The sequence below is a fragment of the Siniperca chuatsi genome, linkage group LG3 (assembly GCF_020085105.1).
Source record: "Siniperca chuatsi isolate FFG_IHB_CAS linkage group LG3, ASM2008510v1, whole genome shotgun sequence".
NCBI lineage: Eukaryota > Metazoa > Chordata > Actinopteri > Centrarchiformes > Sinipercidae > Siniperca > Siniperca chuatsi.
Window position 1 is genome coordinate 19854706 of NC_058044.1, and position 15637 is coordinate 19870342.

The 15637-nt window shown below is 38.5% G+C and overlaps 3 protein-coding genes across 10 annotated transcripts in view; 2 read left to right on the plus strand and 1 right to left on the minus strand.

Moving 5' to 3' along the window:
- evi5l (ecotropic viral integration site 5 like) overlaps window positions 1–3002 on the plus strand; it is a 42588-nt gene extending 39586 nt beyond the window's left edge. For all 3 annotated transcript variants that reach the window (XM_044189807.1, XM_044189806.1, XM_044189808.1), the window contains one exon: window positions 1–3002. This exon is cut by the window's left edge and continues 1878 nt beyond it. The gene's annotated coding sequence lies outside the window, so the exon portion shown is untranslated.
- A 2590-nt stretch (window positions 3003–5592) lies between these two features.
- On the plus strand, window positions 5593–13246 carry LOC122873290 (zinc finger protein Gfi-1-like). 5 transcript variants are annotated; one of them, XM_044189814.1, is made up of 8 exons: window positions 5594–5981; window positions 6217–6318; window positions 8889–9019; window positions 9128–9197; window positions 9434–9678; window positions 11038–11163; window positions 11297–11462; window positions 12349–13246. In XM_044189814.1, the coding sequence occupies exons 3-8, from the start codon at window positions 8936–8938 to the stop codon at window positions 12525–12527; spliced, it is 870 nt and encodes a 289-aa protein (XP_044045749.1). In that variant the 5' UTR covers window positions 5594–5981; window positions 6217–6318; window positions 8889–8935; the 3' UTR covers window positions 12528–13246. The 5 variants fall into 5 exon arrangements, with proteins under 5 accessions (XP_044045744.1, XP_044045746.1, XP_044045749.1 ...); XM_044189812.1 differs by lacking the exon at window positions 6217–6318; XM_044189809.1 differs by lacking the exon at window positions 6217–6318 and having other exon boundaries at window positions 5593–5981; window positions 8889–9197.
- Window positions 13247–13248: 2 nt separating this feature from the next.
- Window positions 13249–15304, minus strand: LOC122873291 (lysozyme g). Of its 2 annotated transcripts, XM_044189815.1 has the most exons (6): window positions 15131–15304; window positions 14488–14526; window positions 14203–14280; window positions 13813–14027; window positions 13571–13721; window positions 13249–13482 (listed from the first exon to the last, which is right to left on the minus strand). In XM_044189815.1, the coding sequence occupies exons 1-6, from the start codon at window positions 15138–15140 to the stop codon at window positions 13346–13348; spliced, it is 630 nt and encodes a 209-aa protein (XP_044045750.1). In that variant the 5' UTR covers window positions 15141–15304; the 3' UTR covers window positions 13249–13345. The 2 variants fall into 2 exon arrangements, with proteins under 2 accessions (XP_044045750.1, XP_044045751.1); XM_044189816.1 differs by lacking the exon at window positions 14488–14526 and having other exon boundaries at window positions 15131–15293.
- Between the last annotated feature and the right edge of the window lie 333 nt (window positions 15305–15637).

Here is a 15637-nt window from a genome sequence, read left to right on the forward strand (position 1 = left end):
TATAATAGAAAGTGCTAAAACATAGTTAAGCACATGTAGAAAAGAGTCATAAAGTCGGTGAACTGCCTCAGTAATGTAAAATACAAATACAATGCACTATCTAGCTAAGGTTTGCTAACATTATAAGCTACTGGTCATACCAGACCAAATGAGGCTGTAGCAGCTAGTAAAAACCCTGAGAGTGTTGAATTGAGCAGGAGTGCATTTTATTGCTTATCAATTAAACTTTTAACTTATAAAAGGAAGAATTTATTTCCTCTTTCAAAAGTTACATACGTTTGCTTTAATCAAACAAGATACGTGTTAATTTGTGAGCTTTAGAGGTGGATTTTTTTAACCTATGGACAGAGCTAGGCTTGCTGTTTCGCTCTGTTTCCAATCTTTATGTTAAGCTAAGTTAAGCTAACCAACTCATGGCTGTAGCTTCATATTTAATATACAGACACGAGAGGTGGTATCAGTCCTCTCATCTAAGCGAATAAGCACATTTCCCAAAATGTCAAACTATCCCTTAAGTATCAGTGTCATATGCAAGCAAAAATAAATCCAGGTAACAGTGCTCATCTGGAGTCAACAGTTCATGTGCTCATTTCACTTTTGACAGCTAAAACTGCAGCATGTGGGCCAATGAAAGTGGAGGGAGTCGCTCATATTGTAAGGATGCCAACAAAAAGGCTGTCGTCATGACTGGAGAGTGTGTGGGTGGAAAATATTTTACATATCAAACATTAATATATTCTGTGTAGGAAAAAAAGAGGTGTAAATGTATGGAGAAATATGAAATATACAGTGTAAGAGGAACAAAAGTATATAGGTAAGATTTAAAGCTGTATCACTGTCAGTCAAGTCTTACTGAAGAGGGTGAGTGTGTGTAGTTTATGACAGGGTGTCATATGTAGAGCAGTGATCAGCTTTTTGCACTACATAGAAAGAGGAACTCTCTGCTCACGACATTAAGCAGTGAGAGATGCTGTGGATTAATGGATTCGTGGTGGGATTTTTTCTTACTATATTCAGCTCTTCAGAGGGACCTTGATGTTATCTAAGTACTTCGCTCCAAGATTATCCATCCAGACTTTGTGTTGTGCTTCATTATTCTTCAGACTGATGTTGGAAGATTTTCTCTAAAGGCCCACTTTCTGTTTCACAATGCTAACTAACATTTTTTGTGCAATACAAACGAAGGAATGGTGAGGAGATCATTATTGCCACCTTCTCAGAAATAAGGAAATTGGATCATCCAGTAATGGCCATCAAAGAGCTAAAGAGGATGTTGGTTTGCCCACCATACTGTTGCACATAACAGCCTTTTAGTGGTCATTGGTGGGTGTAACAACTGAAATCTCTACACTAGAATTAGTGTTTGGATATCGTCAGACCAAATGGTTGTACAAATGGTTTCAGTTGAATTCCTTCTAGTTCTTAGTATGTACAGAATGTAGACTGGCATCAACTCGGTTTAGCATGAGATTTATACCCTTAGATTCATTTACTTTGGGTCATAACTGGCTGAATTTCTCACTTAAAGTTATAATCCTTAAGATTTTCATTCTATCAAACCTAATTTTTGATAATATTTATGGCTGGCAATAGCCATTCAATGCATTTATATTCTGTAATTGCTTCTTTGCATAGTAGTTTTCATTGTTACTGATGGCATCTGTCTTTCCCGTGTGGGATTCAAAGGATTTACAGGAAAAGATTATTTGCAAGACACAAGTCGGTGCATGTGCGCTTTTCATGTAATGCACAAGGCAACACTGGATGGATCATGAGTTCAGTATTATCGTGTCAGAAAACATTGTTGACTGTCATCTTTAAGGTGCCAGTATACCACATCAGGATTGCTTGACAGATGGTCGAATAGCTTTTTTGAGCATAACCTGACCGTTAGTCTTCTTTATTAAAACATCGTGAAGCGATAAATCCTCTCAGCCCATGATTTGTTTGGCTGTGCTGTAAACATATGAACAGGTTGCTCTTCTTCTGTTGCTTTTCTGACAGAGTAACCACTCAAAGCATGTTTCAAACTGATCTCTGGGAGCCGTATTATTAAAACGCGTTTTCCATTACCACCACTAACTAAATGTTGCCAGATCTACCACAACTTAAATCTTAAGGATTATAACTCTTAATATTTCAGTTTGGATTTCAGTCAAATAAATTAAAATGCTTGGCTGGAAATGGCTTTCATTCAGGACTGAGTTTCAGTTTCCTTAACAAAATTAACCCTAATCTGGAACCAGATCAGTGCTCAGTGTCCTTCAAGGCATTACAACACTTCTGTACACTGTTCAGTGATGGTGCTCTGTTCTCACCACTGTCTAAATACAACTCTATCTACTGTGATGAAACATTTTGATATGTTTGTAAATTACTTTTGAATATAGTACTCGCTCTCATCCTTAATGTTATTTTTATAATTACCATCAGTACTTTGGTTTCTCCTGCTAACAGCATTACATGAGATGATAATGATTAAACATCAATGTGCCATAAAAGTAGGTAGATTTACACACTATGCTAAATGACTTAATGTATGTTTAGCGAGGGTTTCGTCGACAAGTCAGCCACTACAGCCCTACATTAAACAGCCATGAAATATAAAGTGAATGTGGTGTGGATCATTTTAAAACTGGAACATCCACACACATTTTCCATCATTTAAGAAGTGGGAAATAAGACGATGCAGCGCAAAACAGTGTGTCACATGTGAGTTTTTCCTTACAAACAATAAGAAAAAACAGTGTTCATCCTGGTTAGTCCAGTGTAGGATTTCTCAGATTTATGTGCTGTATGTGACGGCTGTTTGATATCCACAGCATCATACCCAGGTACCTTGTCCACCCTCTCTCTTTCTGTCTTGAAATTCAACTGATGTTATCAAAATATATTAAATGACAGTAAAGATTATATAAATTCCAGTATGATGGGGGGAAAAATACATTTCAGTGTTCTGTATCCTATGAATGATACAAAATAAACTTTGACATTGCACCTTTGTAAAGGCCTGATTGTGTTTTTATTGTTTATTACTGGGTGATTATATTTACTTCAGGTGCAACTGTTCATGCATTTTATGGATTTTGATTTCTTTCCCTCCATGTTGAACAGTAGCCGGTTGCACCGGCTCTTCATGAGTTCAAACTGAGCTTTGCTATAATGCAAGTCTTTTACTAAGTTGAGATTTACGCATTACTACATTAAAACAGGTTGCACCACACAAATTAGTTCTTACGTAGAGATTAGTTGTTACTACATATTTAGACCCAATGACTGCCAGGTGTAATTGTAGCTAACAGAACCAACTGACAAAGCTAACATTAGCTTGCTAATACATGACTTGTTTATGTTGAAGAATAAAAGACTTAACGTGAAATAGGGTCGACACACCTGACTTGATTAAAATGCTGTTTAACAATGATGTAAAATGATGTGAAAACTTTTTTAAATAACACAATGTACCTCAAATTACAAAGCGTTATGCTAATAAGAGCAGACTAAATGACTAGCTAAAGATAAGAGGGGCCTACAAGCCATAATACATTCTCACATACATATATTTTCACTCTCACATTAACTTATTTTATTCTGACATGACCGCACATCTACGACGATGGCTTTCAGAAGTTCACCTGGAAATCCCAAACCGCAAGTAAGTCTGTTTCTCTCTGCCGTTGTTTGTTCACATAAAACCTAACGTTAGCTAGCTGTCACATGGCTAGCGCTAGTTCTGCCAGACCAGCATAACGTCAGTTAAAAGTTTACTTTAACCAGCCCGGGTCTATGTGAGAAAACAACGGCAGACAGAAACAGACTTACTTGCTGTTTGAGAGTTCCCGGTGAACTCACGGAGGCCTTTGCCGTTTGCAGTGATGGCAGAGGTTCAGAGCGGACGGGAGGACGGCTGGAAGAATGACTTCTGTACGCAGAGGTAAATCACGCTCTCCTTGGCCCCTCCCCTCAGACCCGACCGCGAGCTTCTCAGCCAATCACAGCGCGATAAATGAGCTGCCGTCGTTTCCACTATACTCTCTCTCACACATACATACATTTTCTTCTTACATACATATATTATATATAATAATTAAATGTATACATTGACTGCATGTGCATGAGAGCAAATGTATGAATGTGTGGGTGTAAGAATGAAAATAAATTAATGTGACAGTGAAAATGTATGGGAAAGGAGAATGTATGTATGTGAGATGGCCAGAATGTATTATGGCTTGTACGGCCCCTCAAATTAATAGTATTAGTTAGATTTGCATAATGGAATATTTCCAACTGCATGAATACTAGTGAACTCTGAAACATATTTCTCAGTGTAGTACAGATACCTAAGTTATAACTATATTTGCAAAGCAGCAGGTGGGGTATGCGATTCTAATCCAATACATGTCTTTTTGTCAAATTCAGGAACATAGCTAGCTGTCCTTTCAGTGTGTGTGCTGAAAAAAAAATCTGGTGTTTGTACACAGCCCTGGCTCTGTAAATGCGAAACAAACAAATAAAGTGGCTCGGACCGAGCCACACAACACTAATCCAGCCAGTCATGATTTGTGTGTCAGGTAACGTTAAATGACCTGCCCACAGACATTAAGCTTACTTTCTAGTTTGCCAAGCTATGCTGTTGTTGTGGTGTTAGCTATAGCAGCAGGAGAGTTGTGAGTATCGCTGTGTGCTGGTTCTGGGAAACGTCTCGTCCTCTCTGGCTGTTAGCTTCTCAGCAGCAACTGTAGGGACAGTTTGCTAACTCACAACCTGGCCAACGTTCGTTACATTACTTGCTGTGTCGTTGTCCCCTACTCAGCCCATTCGTTTTTTTTAAATCAGGTCATAAATATATAGTTTATTTTCTTTAGAGGCTTAGTAATTTCCTGAAACAGCTGGCCACTGTAGTTTGTAGCAAACATTACTCAAACAGGAGTAAATAGTGCATTGGTTGGGGACTATTTTCAGCAGCAGATTGATACACAATTGTTGAGTATTTGTTTTTAATAGTTTTTGGACAACAGTGGAGATCTATGGCACAGAGGAATAAGATTTATCAGGGTTTAGATAGACTGGCAATACTTGTTAGTAGACTCAATTAATTGTTACTTTTTGGTCTTTTTATGGTATTCGTTGCAAATAAGAAAAATATAGCTATATATATTATATGGCATCTAGCAGTGGATAATAATTTCACCGTTAGATTCCACTAAATCCTACATACTGGCCCTATAAGTGAACAGCAAGCGGATGAATATGAAATAAAAACATAGAAGAGAAGCAACAAAAGTTGACTAGATTAAAAAGATATGACAGAAACGAGTTCCCCTCATTTCCATCCATCCATAGGTTTTTCACATTTATCATTCAAATGTATTCACATTTCCTCTTGCTGCGTCTCTTTCTCATTAATGTATGGTATGTTTTCATTCAATACTACTGAAGAGAATCTGCTTGTTGCATCAGCCAGCTTCTTTTAAATTTAACCTCAGTGGTCTATTTTGCAACACAACTGTGTCAACAGAGTGTGTCAACACTTTCTAAAGAATTTTCAGCACAGATGTCCACCCTCTTCCTCTCGCATCGGCTTTATCTGTCATCCCTAGATTAATCTGATGCTGTGTTTAGTTTGTGCACCACTGCAACATATTCACAATTTGCACAAAACGTTTTTTAAAGTAGAACTGGACAGATTTAGTGCTGCTGCGAGTGTGCAGTGTTTGGGTTTGACTGTGAGGAAGCAGTGTGGTCGGAGTGTCGGCTCAGAGCTGAAACACTTCCTCGTCCTTATTTACTCGCATCACACCGACCTGCAGCGAACATCAATAGCTCACAATCCACCTCAGAGCAGACTGACCTCACATGTAAGACACTGACTCCATATTGTCTTATCCAGCCTTTTTCTTATAAGACTTTTATCTCACTTAAATTATAAGTGGGAATTTTGTGTGTGACGTTAAGAAGCACAGGTGGAATGTAAATATCTGGTGAGTATTTGCATATTTATTTCTGAGCTACTATAGTTTTGGTTTGGTTTGTTGATGTTTCTTGTTTTCCTTTTAACATGATGATTTTAAAAAACAAATGCTTTTGGGCTGTTTGACCAATGTAAATTTTTCCATTAACATAACTTTTAGATATGTGTATAGCTAAAACAAGTGGTGTTGAATTATTTCAGAAGTAATGATCTGCATTCAATTAATCTACTTTTTATGAATTCAGATGATATTCACCATGTGGCCACGTGGATCTCTCTCTTGACTGTTTCAGTTATTATAAAGCAAAAATAGGCACACATGGCCTGTAACAAGATCTTTTTAAAATGTAAGTCACTCTGTCACTTAACATGTTGTCTTATAGTGGATATCAGAGCTCATAAACACAATTGTTTATGAGCTATTACTAAAGCCGTTCAAAAGAAAAATAAAACAAAAACAGAACGACACCTTTGTGCTTCTGTACATATAGTGAAATATACACATTACATTAATACGCATTCTTTGCAAAAAGTCCCATTAGATTGAGCTACAGAAAAAACTAATTTATGGTTGTCCTGTTTTCTTTGGTCATCGTCAAGATCTATGTTGAGTCCAAATTCAGTTGATTGGGCACACAGCTACCCGTATGTCGACCCACACTTCACAGGGCATGCTCGAGCAAAAACAAAGCCAAAGACCTCACTGTAGAAATAAACCATTGAAACTGATGTCCTCGTAAAATGAAAGGAGGTCTGAACCACGTCGACCCTTCCTTGATCTGGCCGTCCATTCAAACTGAATGTGACCGGGAATATAGGCCAAATCTAGTTTGACTGTTTACATTGTGTTGTTCAATCTAGTTAATACTCATTACCTATTTGAACATGTCATCCTTTTGAACTAAACGGTACCAAAAATACTCAACATGCTCATGCAAAGAAGTATACAAGTGACATGAATCATTTAATTGAATATATATCATCAAGCAAACTAAATTCATCAAAGCTGGATTTATCACATAAAATGGTATTGAGCTTATTATAAAACTGACATTCAATGCAGTCAGAGCTAGTATGTATATCTATGTACGTATATGTACAAACAAACATACGAACAAGCAAATAAGGTGTACGTAAGAACATTCACATCAATTAATCTAACAATACTCCGCTTTGCATACAAAATACCTCAAAGTATAAAAAATAAGGAATTCAAAAAATAAACGTATAAGTGCACAAGGTGCACTTGTGACCCCTTACAAAAAAGCAGTGTCTAGTCGGGGCCCCTTGTCACGTTTCACAAGTCTATGGGTTATTAGCATTTTACCATTAAACTTCTCCGATGGTTTCATTTAAATAACAGTTTGATGCTCCAAGAGATAAAAAGATCCAATATTTCACAAAGAAAGCAAAGATTAGAGAAAAGTCGAAAATATTACAGATTTGTGTGGCAGAGCTTTGTTTTTTCCTCTTTCCTACCCCTTTATTTATCTCAAGACCCTATGGAGGGGTCCGACCCCTAGGTTTAGAACCACTGGATTAAACTAACTAACTGTATATAAAGTAGTAAAGTATATAAAAGTAGCTGCACCTCAACCAGCTACAACAGTAAAATGCTGCACCAGTATTAACAATCTTATGACATATAATAATATATAATTCACAGGTATATTTAGCTGATAATTCTAATGTACTTTTCTTAAGTAGTATTTTTACATTGTTGTATTGGTACTTAAGTAAAATGGTTGGTGTTATATACACCCTAATAATCTGTTCATATTGGTGTAATTTAAAACAAGTGTTTATTGATTGTAGTGATCTCGTCATTTATGTCCTCACACCATGTTATTTTCTGAGGAGACACAGGAACTGTCCACCATGGTTTTGTAAAAGCGAGCAATCTGTCCTCTCATGGAGCAATGCTTTACTGCCATCTTTTCTACAGAGGGGAGAGTGGATGAAGATAGGGATGTGTCTTAAATATGTAACTTTACAGCTGCTTCTTATTCAAGTCTTAAGCATCTTTATCAATCGTTATACAGTTCTTTTAAAATATTTTTAAACATGCAACATGTCACTTTTTTGTTTTTTGCTATGTGGTATAACACCTCAGTGTCCTCCACTGAACCCCTCCACTGCAGCTTCACTTTTGCTCAAATGCTAGCACTGAGTCATGAAATGTGTTGCTGTTAAGTGATATAGTTGCAATTCTGATATGACTGTTGGTGTTACATTGTCACAAACCAGGTTTATGTCCAAATGTCAGTTTCAATCAGATTTCACCTGCAGTGTGAATGAAGCTTAACAGATGCTCCAAAGATGGGAGAGTGTGCCCGAGGAGAAACAATCTCAGCAGTAATTAGGCCTTCAGTGTCAAGTAAGCCACTGCTGACAAAAAGGCATCTGACAGAGTTTTAAAAGAGCAAGCAAGAAGAAAAAGATTCTTTGTTCGGATGTGACCTCGGACTTAAATGCCAAGTGATCCTCGGGGGCTGGTGAACTGTTCAAGCACAGGCAACAATGATCAGAGCAATCTTAAATCATCTGTAACAACAAAATGTGTACCAGCTGTCTATGAGGAACACAAAATGTTTTGTCCTTTCTGGTGATCCCACTCTTTCTCTGCTTAACAGTAGAGTACATGTTATAGCCTTATTTACACAGATTCAAGCAAGAAATAAACTATTGAATATACAGTTCTGCTGCCCTCTTTTGGGCAACACAAATATCATGTGTAACCCATTGGGCCATCATTTTAGTATTTGCCTTTAGTTACAGTTTATAAGGTGGTACAGAACATTTAAACTACTGCTGCAGAGACAGACTAATTTCCACTGGTTAAGGTTTCAAAACTTCTACAAATATGTAACCATTAAGATTCAGAAAAGGAAAATGTGAACTGTGTTTAATCCTCTAGATGACTTTGATTTCGAGTGTATAGCTGGTTTTCCTCCTGAGTGAGTGATGCCTCGTTCTTTCTTGGTGAAGCGCGGAGGGCTGCACCACCTTCGGCCCGCAGCGAGAAGCCCCGGCCCTGGATCGACCCCGGTAACGTTTAGCCAGCTAGGAAAAAAGACGGGGTCCTGTTATACATCCCTGGAGTACTCCACAGCAGAAACACCACATAATAACACAGTGCCCATCTCATTATTGCAGCAGGACCTTCAGGCTGCCAAACACTCCGATGGAAGTGGGCACCTTCAGCCATTCAGTCGCAAATCATATGGTGGGTGACAGATCTATTTTATTTTTGTTTATAGGCCTTTATCACAAGCATGTCAAGACTTTACAGAGACACAAATAACGATTTGACGCTGATGATGACAGTTTGTTTTTTTGTTGTTTGACAATTGTGTGAGACATTATACAAGTATTCTAATAATTCTGATGATCTAAGATAAGATATTAAATTATTCAAAAGTGTATCAACCAGTCAACTTACCTGGCTGCCTTTATACTCAGTTTGTAGATCTGCTGAGCCCTGCAGTCCTGTCAACCCAAGTACTTGCAGCCCCGTGGAGAAAGTCGAATCTCGTCCTCCTACACCAGCAGTATGGTCCAGACCTCATGTGAGCTCAGGATATGCAGACAAACTGTCTGTGGGACTGGAAGACTTGACTCAGCACCCTCGCATCATGAGGGAGACCAGGAGCAGTGGCTGCTTGAAGATCAGTGGTCCTAAACAAGAGTGTCCACTCTGTAGCAAAGTATGGCATCCCTCCATTACATTAAATTACATTGGTCTTATAGACCAACAACAACTCTGAAGGATTATAATTTTTACAGCTAGAGTTGAGTTAAAATTAGTTAAATTAACTCATAATCATCATAGTGCAGTAGGGGAGACTGGGGGCAATTGTAATATTTTTTATATTTTCCGTCATAACTCACAGACCACTTGACATATACTATAATAATAATAATAATAATAATAGTGCACAAATTAATACTACAGCTGATACATTTTCAATAATAAGGACAAGACTATAATATTAAATTGAAAGCAGGAAGTCAGTCTTGGTGGGGGCAAAAAGAAGGCATATTAACACACTGTATCTCAAATAAAAACACACCTCAAAATAATCATATTACTGTTGTAGTATCTAATAATGTTACTTAAGATTTTTTTTGCATATGGTTCAAATTATTTTAGATGCCAGCCATTGTATGCATTCAAGCAAAAGTCTATTTATATTTTTGCAGAAGAACCAAACTTTTATGAAATGTTACACATATAGACATATTAACAGAATAACACAATAAGACCATGTGGAGATAATATTCATTACATTTTTTTAAAGATTAAAGCAACACATTCTGTGTCACTTCTGATTCACACTTTCTGTATGAACACACATAAAACACACATTATTTTCTACAAAAAAGTATGTTTATTGATGAGCTGCTATACTAGAACAAACACGTTTATTTTAATAAACCATTTTTAAATGTAATTTTACATTTAAATCTAGTGAAATATGTTCATTTTCTAACAGAAAAGTATGCATTGGACCATTTGGCTCGTGGGCAATTGTTACACAGTGTTAAAGCTATTTGCTAACAAGACTAAGAGTCTACAGCCATGCTAGCGACTCTGTGAGGCTGTACAAAGGCACAACAGTGCAAACCTCAGCATGCTAACATGCTGACAATGAATGAACACAATGAACACAGTGAGCTAGTGGAGCTACAGTAGTAGGAGCTTGTAAGCTAGTTAACGCTAGGTAACTTTGCTCCAAAGATGTCTTTTTTAGTCTGATATCTGTGGTGGATGTGGTGGTGTCAGGTCATATGAACTCCTCATAAATGTGAATGTGTGTTCCCAGCTTTGAGAAATTTATAGTAGGCTGTGTGAACCCATCAGGACCAAGACTTTTGACATGAATTTTTTATTACAGGTGTCGTATAGCGACCGGAGGTTAAATGACAAAACCAGAAATGGAGCAAATGAAATGTCATTCTTAAGTGGTCTCCCAGCAATTTCTACAGGACGTTTCCACATTCCTTCCCCCTTGAAGTGATCTCTGATTTCCCAGTGTTAAACTGCGTTCATCTTGTCTTTGCAGATATTTTCATGTCTGTCCAGTTTGAAGACTCATGTATGCAAGAGTCATGGAAGCACAGCACCTCTGTCACCAGCACACATCAAGTCCAGCAGGAAAGATACTGAGCGGTCACCACACATGGGCAAGGTCAGCATCACATTTCTTTTTATATAATTAACTTGTTATGATTTTGGACAAAATGCACAGTAAAACAATCAATTTCATGGATATATGAGGTACAACACTCCTGAATCCATAACCACAGTGCCTGTTGTTTTAGGAAAGGACATTTGGCTGCACAGTGTGTGGAAAAGTGTTCAAGCGCTCCTCCACCCTCTCCACTCATCTGCTCATACACTCAGACACCCGGCCCTACCCGTGCCAGTACTGTGGCAAAAGGTTCCACCAGAAGTCCGACATGAAGAAACACACTTTCATACACACCGGTGGGTTATGTGTTCCCTTTGATTGTTTTTAATATATGAAAGTCCACAGCTGTCATCATTCATTTATTAAACTGAACTGCAGTTTCATTTTACATACATTGCTTGTGCTAATTGATAACACCTGTGAACTGCTCATGCTAATCGCTAGCTTTAAACTCAAATTCACAGAATTATATGCAATACTGTATATACTGTACTACTGTACTATACTGTATTTTGTCACTATAACAGTCCCTTTATAGTACTCTTACCTAGTAGGCCTACTTACCTACTACTCTAACATATTTATGACAATAGTCAGCAACACTTATCATCGACTGGCAATCATTTTTCTGTTTTATTTTTAAAAAAATGGATCACTACTACCAACATGAACATAGGAACACGACTGTCATATATGTATACTGTATATGTATACCTATCTCCTACAAAGCATAAGTTTGCTTGAAATGCTTAAAATTAAATCTTGTTTGTTTAATCCGTACAAAAACCAAAGCGTAAAAACATTATGTGTCAAACTATTCCTTGTCTTAATGTTACGCTTCGGTTTTTGAACAGATGAGATGTGACGTCTTAATTAGTAAACTACAGAGGTGCTGGCACAGTAGGTGGATTTTGTTACCTGTGGACAGAGCTAGGCTAGCTGTTTCCCCCCGTTTCCAGTCTTTATGCTAAGCTAAGCTAACCAGCTGCTGGCTGTAACGTCATACTTAGCATCTCAATACTGTATGACCTGATATGTGATATGCTGCCCCCTACTGATTTGGAGTATGAATTCGACAGGTGGAGAATAGTCTTAGTTCTTACACGTTGCCCCTTTAAGTGCTATTCCTCTAGTCATATGTCTATTCATATACCTTGTGCTGTGTTTGTGTTTGTGTACCAGGGGAGAAGCCCCATGTGTGTCAGATATGTGGGAAGGCATTCAGCCAGAGCTCCAACCTCATCACCCACAGCCGTAAACACAGGGACGACCGTCCCTACCACTGTACTCGCTGCCTCTACGGCTTCCAGCACAAAGTGGACCTGCGGCAGCACCAGGAGCACCACTGCACCTACCGCTGACTCTGACACAGCCGAGCCAACATCTTCTTCAGCCTTTTACCAGCGGAAACACATTGAGCACAGAAAGCTACTGACTGTGTTGTTGTTATGATGAAGTCAAATCTTAAATCCAAAGCTATAGCAGTTTATATTTTAGACTTAACTGTCTTTTAGGACACTGAGGGAACAAATATACTGTTCTTACTCTGCTCACAGGTTTCCAACACAGTAATACGATTATTTCAGGAACCTTGCAGCAAAACAAAAGTTGGAAGTCATGGTTACCTTGAATCTATGGTGTACTTGTTCAGTTGTAAAAATCCAAATAGTACTTACTATTCTGAGTTACCCTCATGTTAAATACATTCTTTTATATTTATATACAAGGTCTATGCAAGGAATTAGGGAAATGCTGTTTATTTCCCCACATGATTTGTCCATATTCTCTGCAGATCTGTGATCATGTGAGGGCAGAACTCCTTTCCCTCTACAGTACGCAGATTTAACATTGGAGAAATGTAGCTTTGACACAGACTGGTGACACTACACGATTTCTATACATCTCTCACTTTGAAAGCAGTTGAAATGTGTTGAGTAAATTATCTAAATCCAGAAGCTGCCTCAACAGCAGTGCAGTTAAGTACACAAGGCTACAGTGAATATTACTTTTCTCCTTACTTTTCTGCAAATGATCACAGCGAGAGTGAATCTGAACCCAATAAACACAGATTTCATTAGTGGATTTGCTTTGCATTATGTTTATTTAGCACACATTACATAGTGTTTCCTTCATGATTTGCAGATTTTTCAGAGAATTTTGTCGTGGACAGCTTCAGCTGTTAAAAGCCTTCGTTGTTTTTGTACCACTGAGCTCTGGCAACGACGTCATTGGAGTAGTCTTTACCTGTTGTGTTCTCATCCACGTTTTCATAGGAATGGACGTTTCCATCCCCCATATTGTAGGCTGCTATCCCTCCTGCAGAGACAAAAACAAATTCAAACGAAGCTAAGCAGTGTGAAGTGAGTTGGTGCATGTGCGAGTCTACTGGTTCAGTGAAACAAACCTTTCAGCTGCTGCTCCGTGCTCCAGCCAGGAAATTTGTTGCGGATCCGATTGATAAAATGAACCAAGATCTCGGTGCCTTGGCGGAGGTGTTCCTCACTGTCCCATGCGCCCTGTGCAGTGTGTCCACCTCCGTTTGGATTAACATCAACCTACAGAAATGGGATGAACACTGCTGTTATTGTATTGTAATGTGAGGCTCTACTAAGAGGATGTGAGTTAAACAGCAGTATTTCTTCCAACCTGCATCAGTCCCCAGCCGTTATACGCTCCTCTCTTTGAGTCATAGTCTCCCCAGCCATCATGTAGGGCATTTCCGGCCCTGGACTCTCTGGAGATGATGGCAGCGATTAGAGCTGGATCGATTCCATATTTAGCTCCCACACTGTTGATTTTAGACCTGTACTTTTCCATTCTGCCCGCATCAGTCTTTGCCATGGTGTGTGATGCCCTCTCACCTTTAGAGAGAAGTCAAACAGAGAACAGGATCATGGCCTCAGTGCAACAAATGCATCTGCTTCCCTGTCAATAGATAGAGAAACACTATGGATGCAGGCGATGAAGGCTACATGATTACTTTTTATACAATTGTTGATCAAATCAGCTCCTGTGTTTCTCTACTGCAGTGTTTACCTGAGTATGCCAGACTGTCCTGCTGAGCTGTTTCCCATGAAGCTCCAGTAGTTTCAAGCCTCATGATGTTTCCATAACCTGCAAATGTTTAGGTTATTAGATTAGTTTTCAACATGAGCACATAGCATGAGGACCTCAAGGGACTTTACAGTTACATAACCCACACAAAAGTGATAAGACACACTATTGTTCCCTGTGAATAAGTATTCCAGTGTTTCTTTCTTCCAAGCACATTCACAGCTGAAAGTCAAGTTCTATCAACAGTAAAATAACACAAGCACACACCCATTTTTCCTGTTTCCTCTTCTGCTGGTCTCTCTGAAACTGAAATGCAAGAGATGCAACACAGTGACCCTCTGTCCACTCGTAACAGTATGTTTGCTTTCACTTTCACTTTGACTTTCAGTTATTAGATTAGTTTTCATCAATACAACTGCAAAGCATGAGGACCTCAAGAGATTTTACTGTTACATATTTGAAAGCTGACAACGTGGAATCCTTTCAGACAAGATCTTTAGTAATTGTACGTTTCAATTTAGAAGGTTAATATACAAATGCCACACAAAAACATATAATATATAGCGTCATTTTAAACTTTTGTGCCATAAGCACAAAAACACGTTCGTTCTAGAGTAAAGCGGACAACAGAAATCCAAAAGTACCGTAATGTATAAAAAGGTTAATAAACAGACTGTTGAGCACTGCAGCTTGTGTTAGAATATTACACAAATATTATGATAGAGGATAGTTTGAAAATATGGAAAGAATCCACAATAAGGTGATAAGAAACTACTTCCCAGCTTCAGCTCAACTATTCCAGTGTTGCCTTTTTAGGGAAGTCCAGATTGTGGGTTTATGTACCACAAGCGCCTTCACAGTTGAAAATCAAGTTCCATCAGCAGAAGAGTAAAACAGCACAAGCTCTTACCATTTCCCATTTTCTCCTCGGATAGTCCACTCAAAGCTGAATATGAGAGCTAGCACCAACAGAGCTGTTGCACACTGACCTCCGTTTCGCTTTGCCAGATGGGTGTGTTTAAATGCTAGTTTAAGTTCCACTATCTCTGACAAATCCTGCCTGCTATTCTAATCTTGCCCCTGCAGAAGCCTTCCTTCCTCAGGCCTGGATAGTTGGCTCTAGAGGAAAGGAAGGAAAATAGAACAATGACTCAGAAGAAATACCCCCCACTGACTGTAACAGGCACAGGGAGGCGTTGAGTCTGAAACGCTACAGCAGTGTCATTCATTAAAATAAATTAAATAATGACTGGCAATTATGAAGATGGCAGCCAATAAATTCAGTTTATAAGAGATGGAATTTTTTCAGAGAGATGTTCTTATCTTTCCCACATGATTTCTCCATATTCTCTGCAGATCTGTGATCATGTGAGGGCAGAACTCCAAGGTTTATGTGCAGCTGAACTTTTACTTTCCC